The 15337-nt window shown below is 46.6% G+C and overlaps 1 protein-coding gene across 1 annotated transcript in view; it reads right to left on the bottom strand.

The window, feature by feature from the left end:
* LOC124283081 (electron transfer flavoprotein-ubiquinone oxidoreductase, mitochondrial-like) overlaps positions 1–14907 on the bottom strand; it is a 29799-nt gene extending 14892 nt beyond the window's left edge. The window contains 7 exon segments of the mRNA XM_046719104.1: positions 7290–7367; positions 7594–7712; positions 8308–8392; positions 8656–8732; positions 9095–9247; positions 9960–10073; positions 14851–14907. Of these exon segments, the coding sequence (XP_046575060.1) occupies positions 7290–7367; positions 7594–7712; positions 8308–8392; positions 8656–8732; positions 9095–9247; positions 9960–10073; positions 14851–14890 (666 nt within the window). The 5' untranslated portion in view covers positions 14891–14907.
* Positions 14908–15337: the final 430 nt, after the last annotated feature.

Below are 15337 nucleotides of genomic sequence, written 5' to 3' on the forward strand. Positions count from 1 at the left end.
AACTCGGACTTAATCCGCTGAAAAGGGATCTGCAATCCCCCTATCTGAACACCAGTGCGCATAGCGGGACCACCTATCCTTATATTGAACGTTTGTCGAATCCTGCCTTGAAGCTAGAATTGTGTCTGCAACTGCTGCAGGAATTCTGCGTGCTTCCAGGCTAGACCTGACAGAGGCCAGGCCACACATTGGATCTGCGGATCTGGGTGTGGCACTCTGTTCTGAGTGAGAATGTCCGGTCGTAAAGGTAATAGAACAGGAGGCTGAGCCAGAAAACTGAGAATTACCGGAAACCAGCTCCGTGACGGCCAAAGAGGTGCCAGTAGCACAAGTAGCCGAGCCGGTTGGGTGGATAGCTGATAGAGGACCATAGTACCCTGTCCATCCATCCACCAGGAAGGCGCCGGAGGCCAACGCCTTCTGGTCTGGTATTCAAGTACACTGGTATCTGATACGTCCCCGCCAGATGCAACAGATCCACCTGGAACGCAATTCGCATAACTGGGAGATAACTCTGAATATCCGCCATTCGAGCATCCACTTGTGAGCCGCCAGAATCCTTACTCCCACGCCTCCCGAAGGAGCACTGGAGACACCGCGGCTGCCTTGCTTCAGGATGTATGTCATGGCCATATGGTTGTCCATTTGCAGACGAACAACCTAGCCCTGAACGTGGATCCCAGAAGCGCATCGAATACCAACCTGGAGGCTCTCAGTTCTAACCCGTTGCTGTGGAGTCGGGCTTCGCTTCGACCTGCGCCTGGACACAGACAGACTGCCCAGAACACCCCCAGCCTGTGAGGGATGCATCGGTTTGAACTGAGAGAGCCGTGTAGGGAGGCTCAAGGGGAAATCCTTGGAGAAATTCCCAACATCGGTCCACCACTGAAGGTGAGACACTTCTCCAGATCCTCCGAGTGAGCCCACAGACATACCAAAGCCTGCTGTTTAGGGCGCATCCTCAGCCGCTGTGGGACAAGGAAGTACATGGAGTAAAGACCCGACATTTCATCTCCCGGTGGAACATGCTCTATGGCGGACTTGGTCAGCAAAGCCTGAACCTCGTCTCGCAAAATTCCCGCCTTGACCGGACAGGGCGGCACAGGGGTGCGCCTTATGCCGGTAAACTCTGGCGGGCCTCGCTTCCATTGTGGTAAGTGGCCGACAGTAATGGTGGACAGCACCCAAGGGTTGTGTGTAGCCTTCTCCCACTCCGACCAGAACATAGAGAGGCGGCCTCCCACAGGAATATTGGGCAGAAGCGCGTGGGGTCGGGGCAGACCCTCCCGACTGCGAAAAGGCTGCTGTGAACCAGCAGTAGACTGTTCCTTGCTTCCACCCTTGGCGGGCGACCAACGCCAGCCAGCAGACTCGGGCATAGGCTGCATCCCAGAGGAGGAACTCGCAATGGGAGTTCGGGGGCGAGAAACCCACAGTTGCTTAAACAAGGCCTTAGAATCCTTTGAAGGAATAACCGAATAACATTGCCCCTCGCAACATCCAGCCGAAATGGAAGGGCCAGCAAGGTCTGCTGTGTTGCCACCGAATACCGTGAAGTCGACAACCACAGACTGCATTACGACCTGAGATGCCGCTGATCGTGAATGAATCAGTAAGCTGCCGGAGCAAAACAGCATTTGGCGAAACGCCAGCCAGTGCATCCGGTTCCAGGACGGATATCTGAAGTGAGGACAGATATGCCCCATGGACCACTACCCTGATCTGCTGACTCGCGATTTCGAATACTTCCTCGTAGCTCTGATACGCCACACACGCACGCTGAAAAGTACATCGTCCCCTAACTGGTAGCACTTCACAACCTCTGGTAAGTCAAAGCTAAGCCTAGACCCAGCGACCAAGGGATGCGCTGGCTTAACCTCCCATAAGGTCAAGAAAAACAAAAAATCGAACTAACCTGTAGAGGTTTCAGATTCTTTGAATATATTCCTCCTTGGGTACTTATAAGCATTTAAATGTCCATTTAAATTCTGTAATGCATACAGTTGTAACAATATTTGAATAAAATATTTACAAAACAAAACTACGCTTTGTCTTGTGAGACCACTCCTTACAGGGCCCTCCGCCCCCTACAGCCAAGAGCAGGTAACTCTAGACCGTGAATCCTCATACCTCACTTTCCATGCTGAACGACGCCAGACAGAATGTGGGAGGGTGGGCGTTTTCAAGGAGGAATATATTCAAAGAATCTGAAACCTCTACAGGTTAGTTCGATTCTTTTATATATTCCTCCTTTGGGTACTTATAAGCATAAGACAGACTCCTAAAGACGGAGCTAAGGATTGGCATTCTGTCTGCAGAAAACACCCGACAAGAAGTGGAATTTCCCAAGCTAAATATAGCAGAAAAGCTCACTTACCCGGGTCACGGTCCACCATAGCCAATCAGGCGGGGCATGAGCCAGGGTCAGGGTCAACATATGTAAATTGCCCAGCCAAACCTCGCTAATGCAAACGAACGACAAACCCTCCCTCCCATCCGTAAATCACTCGGAAGCCAAGATAAGGGGTCCCGCATAAGCCACCAGAAACGAAAATGCCTTAATATATATATTCAGCAAAGTTTCCAAGGCCAGTTAAGTATAGAGCAGAATGCAAAAGACATGGGAATAAAAACATCACCACATAAACCCTTACGGGTACCCCTTGTTCTTTGATATAAGCCTTAAGTGTCTTACGGACATCTAAGACGGAGCACGCCGAGAGAGGTACCGGACAGGAAGGCTGAGTGAAAGCTTGAGCTCAATAGGCTTCGGCCACATGGAAGGGACTATCCTTCTTAGGACGGTAAGTATCAGGCAGCCGATGCTAACTCTGTCTTTGTGAAAACAGTAAGCTGGATCGGGCCGACATTGCGTGAATATCGCCAACCCGCCTCGCCTGAAGTCACCGCCATTAAGAAACGCTTCGCCTTCCACGCCAACAGCTGGAGTGAAAGAGCCGACAAATTGTGAAACAGTGGACCGGACAGCCAATCAAGAACGATTGATAAGTCCCATTGGGGACTGATCCGCCGGACAACCGGACGGATTCTGTCCACGCCTCGCTAAAAGCGCTGCACAAGAGGGTGCTGCCCCAAGAGAGCAATCGGCCACAACAGGAATATGAAACGCAGAAATAGCCGTAGAATATCCTCGAACGGGTTGAAGCCACTAGACCGGGCCCAACCGACTGGAGGAATTCTAAAACAGAGACTAAATCTGTAGAAAAGGGATCAAGAATCCCCTGTTGACACACCAGCACGAATAACAGGCCCATCTATCCTCATATTGAACGCTTGTCGAACTCTCTGCATGGCCAGAATTGTGTCTGCAACTGGTGCAGGAATTCGGCCAAGACGGAGGCGATCCCTGACAGCGGCCAAGCCACCCACTGAATCCTGGATTCGGGTGGGCCCCGCTCTGGGATAGGAGGTCCGGGTCGAAAAGGTAATAGAACAGGAGGCTGAGCCAGAAACCTGAGAATTACCGGAAACCAGCGCAAGCCGACCAAAGGGGTGCCAGAAGCACAAGTAGCCGCCGAGCTGGTTGCGCGGTCAGCTGTGACAGGACCCTGGAAATCAGTGGTATCGGGGAACGCCCACAGTACCCTGTCCGGCCCAATCGAGCTGAAAGGCTGCTATTAACGCCCCCGGATCCGAATCTGAGAGCAAAACACAGGAATCTGGTTCGCCACCCCAGACACAAACACCTGGAACGACCTCAACAACTGGGAGATAATCCCGAATATCTCCTGGTCGAAAGCATCCACTGTGGGGGCTAGTATACGCCGCGGAGAGTGCATCTGCACGGACGCTTGTCTACCCCGGAGATAAACAGGCAAAACCCGAATGTTGAACTGATCGCACCACAGTAGAAACTGCCACGCCTCCTGAAGGAGCCGACAGAGACACTGTGCCGCCTTGCTTGAGAATGTAAGACATGGCCGCTTTGATTGTCCATTTCTAGACGAACCACACGGCCCTGAACCAACACCCGAAGCACTCGAACACCCTGCGGACTGCTCTCAGTTCTAACACATTGATGTGGAGGTTGACTTCCCCGCCCCACCAGAGGCCGGAGGCTGAGTGCTCGCCCAGGACCCCCAACCTGTGAGGGAGGCGTCCGGCTGAACTGAGAGGGAAGGTGTCGGGTGTCTAGGGGATCCCCTGACAAATTCCCTCGACGGCCCGGCCCACCATCGCAAGTGAGGAATTAACCACTCGGCGTCGTGGAGAATAATCTCGTGAGCTCTGCGAATGGGACCACAGCTGAGTTAACGCTTGCTGAACTGGTCGCGATCCTCAGACGCCAAGACGCCAAACCACGCCCACTGTCGCCGCCATGTTGCCTAGCAACCGGCCATGTTCGGGCCGACGATTTGGCGACTGGAGGAACTGTAACACAGTCCTCTGGACTTTGACGATCGCGGTCCGAGCAAGGGAAACAATCCCTAGCTCCGTGTTGAATCTGGCTCCCCAAGAAAATCAGATCCTGCGGCCGGAACGAGGTCTGATTTCTTGAGGTTGATAATCCAGCCCAGTGACACCAGAGTATCCATCACGCATTGTGTGGAGGCTCTGCTTTAACTGAGGACCTAAGGCCCTGAGAAGCCAATCGTCCAGGTACGGGTGACAACACCTGCCCTGAGACCTGGCTAACTGAGCTGGGATTAGCATAAGTTTGGTGAACACCCTTGGCCGCGTGGAGATGCCGGAGGGGAGCACACCTAAACTGGTAGCATGTCCTGTCGAAGGAGAACCGGAGGTACTTCTTGAACTCGGGGTGCATTGGAACATGGAGGTATGCTGCCTGAGATCGATTGACGTAAGCCAATCCCCTGTCTCGACGGAGGAGATCACTGACCTGAGTGTCTCCATCCTGAAAGACGGCACCTCCAGTAACTGGTTCAACCCTCTGAGATTCAGAATGGGTCGGAACCCTCCGTCCTTTTTGGTCACTAGGAAGTAGGTGGAATAAAACCCCTCTCCTTGCTGACCCACAGGAACCACCTCGATGGCTGCCTTGTTCAGTAAGGACTGAACTTCGCACGGAGCACGCCCGGCTTTGTCGCTGGAGGCCGGCACCGGCATGTGCCAACCCCGAGAGAAGGACGGAGGATCCTGCCTCCACTGTGGCAAATGGCCATCCCTGAGCGTGGACAGGACCCAGGGATTTGAGGTGGCTGCCTCCCACTCCCGGAGGAATAGAAACAACCGGCCGCCCGACAGGGACGCGGTGGCCTGAGGCAGTGCACCCCACAGTCGGCAAGTCTCCGCTTGGAGTGTGGGGACAATAAGGGCTCTGGAGAAGGAATCAGCGGGAAGCCGGGCTGGCTTCCCCTGCCCCTAAAAGGCTGCTGTGCTTGAGCAGGCCTGCCCTTGCCTCTTATGCCGCTTCTGTTCGCTTTGACTGCAAAGGGGCAGTCCACTTTGCAGCTTCCTTCGCCGGGCAGAAGGATAAGCGGAAGCGAAGCGGGAAGGCCGGTGGCGAGGAGCCGGAGGGCTGCTCCAACAAAGGCTTAGAGTCTTTAAAGGTAGAAACAGCCTCCGCTGCCTCCCCGCACAACCTGCAATGCCCCAGGGAACAGGGAGGACCCCATGGCAATGACAGGAGGCGCTTCGTTGCGCGGCGGTGAATACCGCTACCACGGACAACCACAGGTGGCGCAAGCCCATCACGGCATTCAATCATCTGGCTGGCACAGCACCGAATGCTATCCCGAGCCAGATGAGAGTGTACACCCGCGAGCTGCAGCTACGAGCACCGGGCGCCGAAGAGTCGGCGTCACAAGCGCTCTGAGCCACCAGCTGTCCCTGCAGAGCAGACAGGTAGGCCGAGTGGACTGCCACTTTTAATTGCTGGGCTGCGCACCGCAGCACTCCTCGAAGGACCGCACGCAGACTTCAGCCGTAAGTGAATTAGTAGGAAAAGGGGAGGCGCCTTGCCCTGCCTGGCCGAGGCCAGGGAAGACGAGGATGACCCCCTAGAGTGACGGACGAAAAGACGCACTCATCCACCACTGGCGGCTCGAACAGCTTGCCGACGCCGGGCAAATCAAAACGCGTGCAGGCACCAGTCAAGAGAGGATTGACCACCTCACTCACCAGTGATGGCAGAATGCGGAGGCGCGCCTCGGGCGACCGGCTAAGCTGAAAGCCTCCCCCGAGCCGAACTCCGCTGGGTCGGGCGCCTGTACGGTAACGGCCACCTGAGGCAGGGCTTCAGCGATCTTATCCCGGCGCAAGCCCATCCCGAACCTGCCGCAGAGACGAGCCAAAGGAGTATCGAACTCCGCCTCCGCCTCCTCCCTCCCTTCACCATCCTCCATATCCACCTCGGCACCATCCTCGCCGCATCTCTCATACTCCTGAGAGACCGCCGAGGATACGCCAGAGGCTGAACCAGAAAGACTATAAAGGTCAAGAGGCCCGAGGAAACGAGTCGCCCTGCCGGGTGGAATCTGCGCCAGGTCACCGAGGCGCTCGAGAGGAACCTGCCGCAACAGGCTTCCCGGCAACCCAGACTGGCTGCCAGGCGCGAGGTATCCCTGAGCTGGTCGGCGATAGGCGACCGCCAGTCAGAGCACCAGGCGAAGACAGGGGTAACCCTGCATCCCGGCGCCAGGCACCTGTGATGGACCTGGCGCGTGAAGCTAGGCCGCAACCAGGTGCCGGGGCTATTATCCCCACGGCCGGGCCGGATCAAGCTGCCGGGGGAGGCGCTCTCGAGCCGGCTCGGGCCGCAGCCAACCCCCCAGATGTGTCAGATCCACCCCGCCCGACCGGGCGCTGAGCTCCTTACGGAACCCAGCCAACGCCGCGTGGAATAGTAAAAAAGTACATAAACCACAGGGACAAAAAGTGTAAATAACAACAATAAGTCACATAAAATAAGACACAAACAAGTGCAAAGTCAATAAAACGCTCTCAAGAATGAATAAAGACAAGATACATACAGTATCTTCAATCCAGTCAAATCAGCACGTATGAACACGGTGCGTGACAGCAGAAGGAATAATGATTTAGGCTAGGCTGCTTACCTGGTTTACCATGCATGCGTGGTGGGAAGGTAACTCCACGTGGTGGGGGGTTGTATAGTAAATAAAAATAGCTTTTTTTTTATTGTACAATCTTTTATTAAAACATTGTTACAACTGTCACATCACATTTTCAGTCGCAGAAAAGGCATATGTGTACCCTCAGGAAGATCTCTATGAAAAAGAATTAAAAACATTATTATTATATTATTACCATATTACTATGATTAATAGATCATGCCTGATCCACCTTACTTTTGGTGATCCATCTTTGAAGATGCCCACGTCATTTGTTGCAATGCCCTTCACACTTCCATCTTCATGAAACAGCACCTGTATGAAAATGCATGGTTTGATGTGAGCGATGGTAAAGTTACTGACAACCTGTAAACCTCATCCTTCTCAGAAGCTTCACATCCTTCAAGAAAGTAAGCCTGCATATGACAATCACACACTCTCTACATGTATTTATCTATCACATTTGATTTCAATTCATTAGTCAACTTCATTTCAAGGGAGGTAACTGCTACAACATGTTTGCAACAGCTGTTATCCTGACCTCGCTGGCAGCATATCCAGGGTAGATCTCCACCCCAAGTTCCTCTGCTTGTTCTCCAAGCCACCTGACCACATTACCGAGGCGGACAATGTAGTTACCATGGTTATAGATGGGCATTCCTGGAAACAAACCACTGTAATATCACCTACACACCTACACATCATCACTAAGAAACACAAGATGAGCAGTGCTCCAGATAAGTTTTCTATGGTACTGACAAGTAAACGACATATTATTTTAAACCAACCCTGTGAGTACAGTACTAGTCATTATCAAAAGTGACAAGTCATGGACATATTATTTTTAATCAATCAGTACCATACTCCCTGTTTGTAGAGTTGGCCTTGTGTTGTACATACAGATGTTTATGATTAACTAAACTTTATGGAATCATAAACTTGAGACAAGACAGTTCGAGTGGGTTGATAGGCAACAATACAAGATTGAGAGAAAATCCACTTGCTGCTAAAACGAAATGACATGTTCCCTCACAAATCCATCCATATTTGACTAGTTTCCATGTGTACAATACCCTGACATGTCATCTATCTGGAGCACAGGTGAAAGTTGATAAGCAATATCACAGACACGGACATCAAGAATGAATTTTATCAATGTGACTGACCCAATTTCCATATGTGATCATGGTATACTATTGAGTTGTTCAATGACACAAAGCCCAGAACTCCTGCATAATTGAGGACATATCATTACCTGGTAATACTGGAATAGGGATGCGCCCCCCCTTCTCTGTGAGGTAACCAAACGAGTCTTCTTTTACAGGTGTGTGGAAGGGAGCCTGAAATTGACACAAGAGTCGTAACAAGAACATACACTACATATACACTGTGTCTTAAATTGACTGGTTCAACTGACTCAGATATGAATCACGTTATTCAGCATTGTAAGGAAAGGACATTCAAGTTAATGAAAAGTAGACCATAAAATAATTGATCCTGGCTAAGAATTTCTCTCCCTCATGACTTTGAAATCAACCAAAGATTTGGGAACAGATCTGATAGTATGGGGGGTTAAATCCTGAGGCAGCAGTTGTTAACTCACCCCTCTCTCAAGGTAATCTGGGAAGAGTTCACTGATAGCATGAGGCTCTACACAGGCACCAGACAATATGTGCCCACCTGAAAGTTGAACAATATGTTTCTTTTAATACCTTGTGAAATTGTTTTTGCATGCCTGAGACTAGCATGAACTCCAGTACTGATTGTGCCAACAATATATTTATCAGAAATATTTGATTAGAACCTGTTCTGCTGTCTTTTAACAGTACAAAAGCTTAGCTGTAAGGAACTGTTCATAATTCATGGCTGAGGGAGGTGATGATATTTTAAGGGGGGATCACCCATTTTGTTCTGGGGAGGTAGGGGGGTAATCAATTTTGTACACATGTACTAGGGGGGTGGGTCACTGATTTTGTACATGACATGCAGGGGTGTCACTTACTTTGTACATATATTTTAGAGAAACAAACTATCTGACGAACCAATTTCTGCTGCCTTCTCCACCAAACACACACGGAGTTCCTTCCCCTGCTCATTGGCCATCTGTTTGAGGCGACATGCTGCTGACAACCCTGACGGCCCTCCACCCACGATCACAACATCAGCTTCATCTGAGAAACGTTCCATGTCCACATCTTCAGGAGAAAATTGAGGGAAATGTCAGTGTTTTTGTGAAATATGAAATATGCTTTATGCTGCTGCTAGAAATATTCCAGTTCAGAGGTGATGAATAATCAGTTCTTGGTGAAGTAACCAAGTGACTGACAGCATGAACATCAATCCATGCCTCTAGGTCATGATGACATATCATTCTGATTATATCTGACTAAAACAATTTGCCAAGTGCTTCATTTCACACTGAATGTTTCCCCACAAAATCTACACATGATTAGCATGGAAAGTATATTGAGTTATCAATAGTCAGAGGCAAGATGGGTGTTTATATTAGACAACTGTGATAAGGAATCCATTAGAATTTGATTGGACAGTCTTGAAAGTAATGAAACGATAAACTAAAGATGCTAAAGTTGGCAAAACATAAACATGCCAACATGCAAACAAGTAGAGGTTTAGATGTTTGCCTATTTGTGGTTGCTAATAATACCAATGCTGCAATCAGCTGGCACTATGTCGTACATCATAAATGGGTCAGTTGACCCAGACATGGTATTCCTCTGGCATGCAGGACTTAAGTAGCAAGCCAAAGTACGAGAAACATTTCGTAAATTTCCTTAGCTTTGTAACAGGAACACTGACACACCTGGCATCCGACATGTACATGCTGACACAAACATCTGTTACCTACAATCATGATAATGAGAACCTGTCATCAAGAATGTGTCTGACCTTTCCACCGCGGATCCTTGTCTCGAGGATGGATGGAGTAGTGTGTGGTGATGCGAGGTGTGCTCTGGGAGGAGTAGGCATGACTCTGGTACAAGCACTGACGCAGGAGACGGGCTGAAATGGACATACAATACATGTGTCACACTATACAAGACTGACTGACTGACCGAGTTTTGTTTTACGCCGCTTTTAGCAATATTCCAGCAACATCACGGCAGGGGACACCAGAAATGGACATATCATACATGTGTCACATTATACAAGACTGACTGACTGACTGAGGTTGGTGTTACGCAGCTTTTAGCAATATTCCAGCAACATCACGGCGGGGGACACCAGAAGTGGACATACAATTCACACATTATACACATTGTACCTGATGTGGGGTGTTACGATTTTAGCAATATTCCTGCAATATCACGGCGGGGACACAAGAAATGGGCTTCACACATTTAACCATTGGATTCACCCCACTGCGAGCCCCCCACTATACAAGAAAAATGATAAAACCCACCTGTCAGTTTTAACATCTGAAGTGATAGATCCCAGGTGAATGAAACATGTTTGAGATTAGGAAGGAAATGGTTTAAAAATCATGACTGGATCATTTCATCCTATTGATCAATTAATTAGTTAGCATTGTGTTGCTGTTTTTCAATGTCAACATGTTTAGTTCAATAAAACTTGATCCCACCTAAAATAAGCACAGTGTCATTGTCTGATGTCAGAATCATCATGTACTCAAAATGTTGGACATGGGGAAGGAAAGTTCATCATGTTTATGTTTGCAAAACAACTGGCTGAAAACTTTAAAACTGTCTTTATCATTATGTATTGCAAACAGCTTTTCAATACCACCAGCCTATGGAACTCCCCAAAAGATTGTACCAGACCACAGGGCTCTTAACTTTTAAGATCTGCCTTCCCCACTGTAAACCACCCAGTCCTGTCAACACTGTGTAGTTCTATTCTTTAATAAACAGAAGAAAATACATGTTTGAGTAGATTTATTTAAATACACAAATTTCACAAGCTGACAACCTTTGACACATTGGACCCACATCAAGTTTATAAATAAGCACACGCCAGTGTCACTGAGGGTACTTAATATGAGTGAGTGAGTGAGTGTGGTTTTACGCCGCTTTTAGCAATATTCCAGCAATATCACGGCTGGGGACACCAGAAATGGGCTTCACACATTGTACCCATGTGGGGAATCAAACCCGGGTCTTCGGCGTGCTACCAAACGCTTTAACCACCAGGCTACCCCACTGCCCCGTACTTAATATGAAGCCTAGAGATATAATTGTGTATCAACCTGTCCGTTTGACAGCAAACTTTCAATTTTTACAAGCCTGACTCAAATTGAACCTGTCTCTGGTATTCAGGAGGACAGCTTTTTCAAACACTGATAATGTCTGAAGATGAAAGTTACCATGGCCAGTGGGTCACTACTACAACTCTAATGTCAAAGATAAAGATTTAATAGGTCCATGGTTCAAATGTAACAGAAATAAGAGGCACCTATTTTGCAAACTATGATGACAGACATGATACAGTTAGAAGTAAGGGAGCAGAACCTGTTTCTAGGGATCACTTGATATGCTGTTAAACATGCTTTCTGTGCTGAAAGCTAGATTTCTCAGATCAGTTTAAGTACTGAACATTATTTTCTTGACTGACTTAGGGTAATGTGGGAGCATTGTCAAAATCATGATAACATATTTGAACACAACAATGGTACAACAAATGTTGAACAATACACAAACCTAGGGTTAAAGATGTTAACTGACACACAGACCAAGCCATGGGTGAGTGATGACACCATCCATGCACACTGACTTGGTGCCCATCATCAGGATAACTCTAAACTCAGGACACCCATCGCTAACTTACAGCTATCTGATGACAAGATTGAAGTACTGAAAACTTAAACCACACTCAAGTATATAGGAGTTTCTGAAGACTAACGCCACTGGAAACTAAAATATAAAATACTGATTGGTATCAGTGAACAGTGAGCTGTTAACTGAACCATGTACTGACAGACACTGAAAAGTAAAGGACAGAGGAATGCAAATAACTCTAACAATGATAAACATTTGTCATAGCTGTCATGGTCACTTGTGGCATAGATAAAATATTCCATGACTGTGACTTTATTGTCTTCTACCAATCGTTAGATATTGTATACTTAAAGTATCACTTCTTCATGACATATAATATGCATTGCTGATTATGAAAAACAAATAAACAAAATTATTAGCTGATAATCGCAAATCAAAAGTGCAATATTTTGTACTTGGGTTTACCTCCTCTCGAAACGGCAGCCGGATACCGAACCCAGTCAGAGCTGGTGCTTAACGGCTGGTTCATTAGCAGATGCCACCTTCACGGTGTGTATATATAGAAAAGTTGGGTTTATAAATACATGCTCATTTTTGTGTATAACATTTTGCAATCAACAGACATCATAACATGTCATGGGTTCAAATATCACACCTGCCTGTCTGTGTAATTACATAATGTGACAGAGACCTAACTCGGGCCATAAATCAATGCAATAGCCCGATTGGTGTTAAGTTCAAATTGCATGTGGTCAGTGATCGCGAGTTGTGTATTGAATATTGTCATTAGCAGACAGGCAGGCAGACACACAGGTGTCAATAAAGAAGACATTGAGTTTTGTCTGTGACAGCGACATATCTATATCACAGATAGAAATCTGTCAACGCTAAATAATGACATTGCTTTTAAGTATCGAACTGAGAAAGTGCCTCGTAAGAAGAACGTGTGGTGAAATAGACAAATGAAATAGATAATCAACAAAACATTATGAAAAATAGCTCACACCAAAGCCTTCACCGTATTCACCAGACAGCCCGCCTCCAAGTTAAGCCAACCTATTTCACTGGGCGCACATGCTATGAGCAGCCCAGCTGTTGAAACCCGTGATTCCCCAGAAAAGTCTGGGAAAATTAGTGAAACGTTTGAACTCCGATTTCGCGTGTTTTTTTTCAACGCGTTATTTTTCAACTTTATAAGTTGAATTTGCATTTTTGACGCTTTGTTTCGGTAAGTCCATACCGAAAGGTATCAGAATCTGCAAAGTTGTGTTTTACGTTGCATGTGACCTTTAACTGAGACTTCTTAGGCTTGGCTTAAAATGGCTACCTGGTAACCAAATGCACTGAAGTTTAACAATTTCAAAATCAGTGTTATATTTAAACTGTGCTTTCATGTTGTTTTGTAAAACAAGTACAGCAGGCTCCACATTTCACAATAAGAGAACTGATTCAGTAGAAGAACATTGGTCTAATTTCACTTCTTCCCCATGTTCTCTTCTGTGGTGGTTTTAATGCTGCCACAGGCAACAAAAATAACACCCACTTATGAGATATTGACGATGTAAAAGTAAAACATGCTGGTTGAAACATTGATGTATACAAAAGCAGTTTGAAGCATACTTTCAGAACATACAGATGAAAGCAAACGTTGTGTTAATTTTGAAAACACACACACTGGTATGTTTCATACAGGTGATGAGAGGCTGCACGCGAGATGTGGTGGGGTTTTTTCTGGTCCACTCTGCTATCACTATCAAAAGTTCAAGTTATGACGCCTATATCTTGAACCACAATCATATTCATCAAACCTACAGCACAGACATAACTCTTAGGATTGCAGAGAGGGTTCTTTGACTAGCAGGTGGTGCCAAACCTAGGGACCATTGGTACTACACTGAGCACTGGCCACTTCCACAATGTGATAATGGTGCTAAGCGATTGTCACTCTGATACTTTTAGTGGACTAATGACTTCCATAGGGCTATAATCGCTTTGTGAAACAGGTATCTGTGCCTAATTACTGTCACCTTAATATCTATGAGTATGAGGCCAGTACCAAGTGTAGTTCATTTCCGTCTTGCATCTTCATTTCCGTCCTGCACGTACCCGCTAATACAAAATCAGCTACATTATTAGTACATAATAGGTTTTTGTGTAACATATGTTAAATTTGGGATTACACTCTCTTAGTAAAGTACAAATTCTAGTACTTTTTGAGTTGAGACCCATCCGGGATTCGAACTCACACCCTCAGAGTCAGGCACCTAATCGCCAGCACACAAAAACAGCCGCCTAACCCGCTCAGCTACCGCGACTTCCACAACAAATGGCAGTCAGACACCTGGTAGTCTAGACTGCAGACTTTGTGTACCCCTCTGATACCCAGATAGCATTCAGACGTTGAACCAATGTTGGCAATGGTTTTGCCAATATTGCCAACGTTGGGTCAACGTCCAAATGCTATCTGGGTAAGTGCTAATTGGCACGGCTTTGTGTGCTGGCAATTAGGTGCCTGACTCTGAGGGTGTGAGTTCGAATCCCGGATGGGGCTCAACTCAAATAGTACTAGAATTTGTACTTTACTGAGAAAGTGTAATCCCAAAAATAACATATGTTACATTTGACCACTTTCTAAATGGCATTGTGTAATAATAGGTTTTTGTGTCTTTACTTTGTGTTTCATAAATGTTATGTATGCAACTTTCAGTTATAAATGAGCATGTGGACTTTCATGCTATAAGGAATTAAATCGAGGTAGATAGAAAAAGGCGAGAAAATATTTCCCTAATAAAATCAAGGACTTCGACACAAGACGCTGTATTCTGTCACGTCTACTTGTCATTGTCATTGGACTTTGACCGGTATTCACACAGCAAAACACTGTTCGTAACAGGAAGAATTCTTAGAGCAAGCTCGTCATTTTCATGATAAAGTTAATTACAAATGGCGTGTTTTACACAACGAAATATTTTGTCTGTCAGTATTTAACATATTCATGCCATATGCATCACATGCATCACTGATAACCCCAAAGTTTTGTTTACCTGCTGCCAACACACGTCTGGAGCTTGTGTAGGCCGCCATTGTTATTGTTAGATGAGATGACGGCTTGTTGATATATACCCGGCACGAAAAGATATTCCCATCAGAAGTATTATAATACATACATACAAGAACACTTTTAAAAACGATTGTGAAGATATCCAGAGTAAAAGCAAGAATACCTATTGAAAGTTATTGCAATGTTGTATGTCGTAAACAGTTAGAGTTTCCTCCCTTGGACCAATATGTTTCATAACTTTAGTCTCATTACATAAAACCTTTCCGCCTGATGTATTACTGGTAATGATATTATGCATTTGACCTTCTGTTCAACTACTGAAACCGATGAACGGTTGTTTACGTTTTAGTTCGTTTTGGTTACTTTCCAAATCAGGATATACGTTTACATAAAAAAATTATTTACATAACTGTCCTTGAATACGAAATACCATTAATAAAATGTTACAAATGTTAGGGGACGTGTAACGA

Source organism: Haliotis rubra, unplaced genomic scaffold (genome assembly GCF_003918875.1).
Source record: "Haliotis rubra isolate DU_JTF1 unplaced genomic scaffold, ASM391887v1 Scf31, whole genome shotgun sequence".
Lineage (NCBI taxonomy): Eukaryota > Metazoa > Mollusca > Gastropoda > Lepetellida > Haliotidae > Haliotis > Haliotis rubra.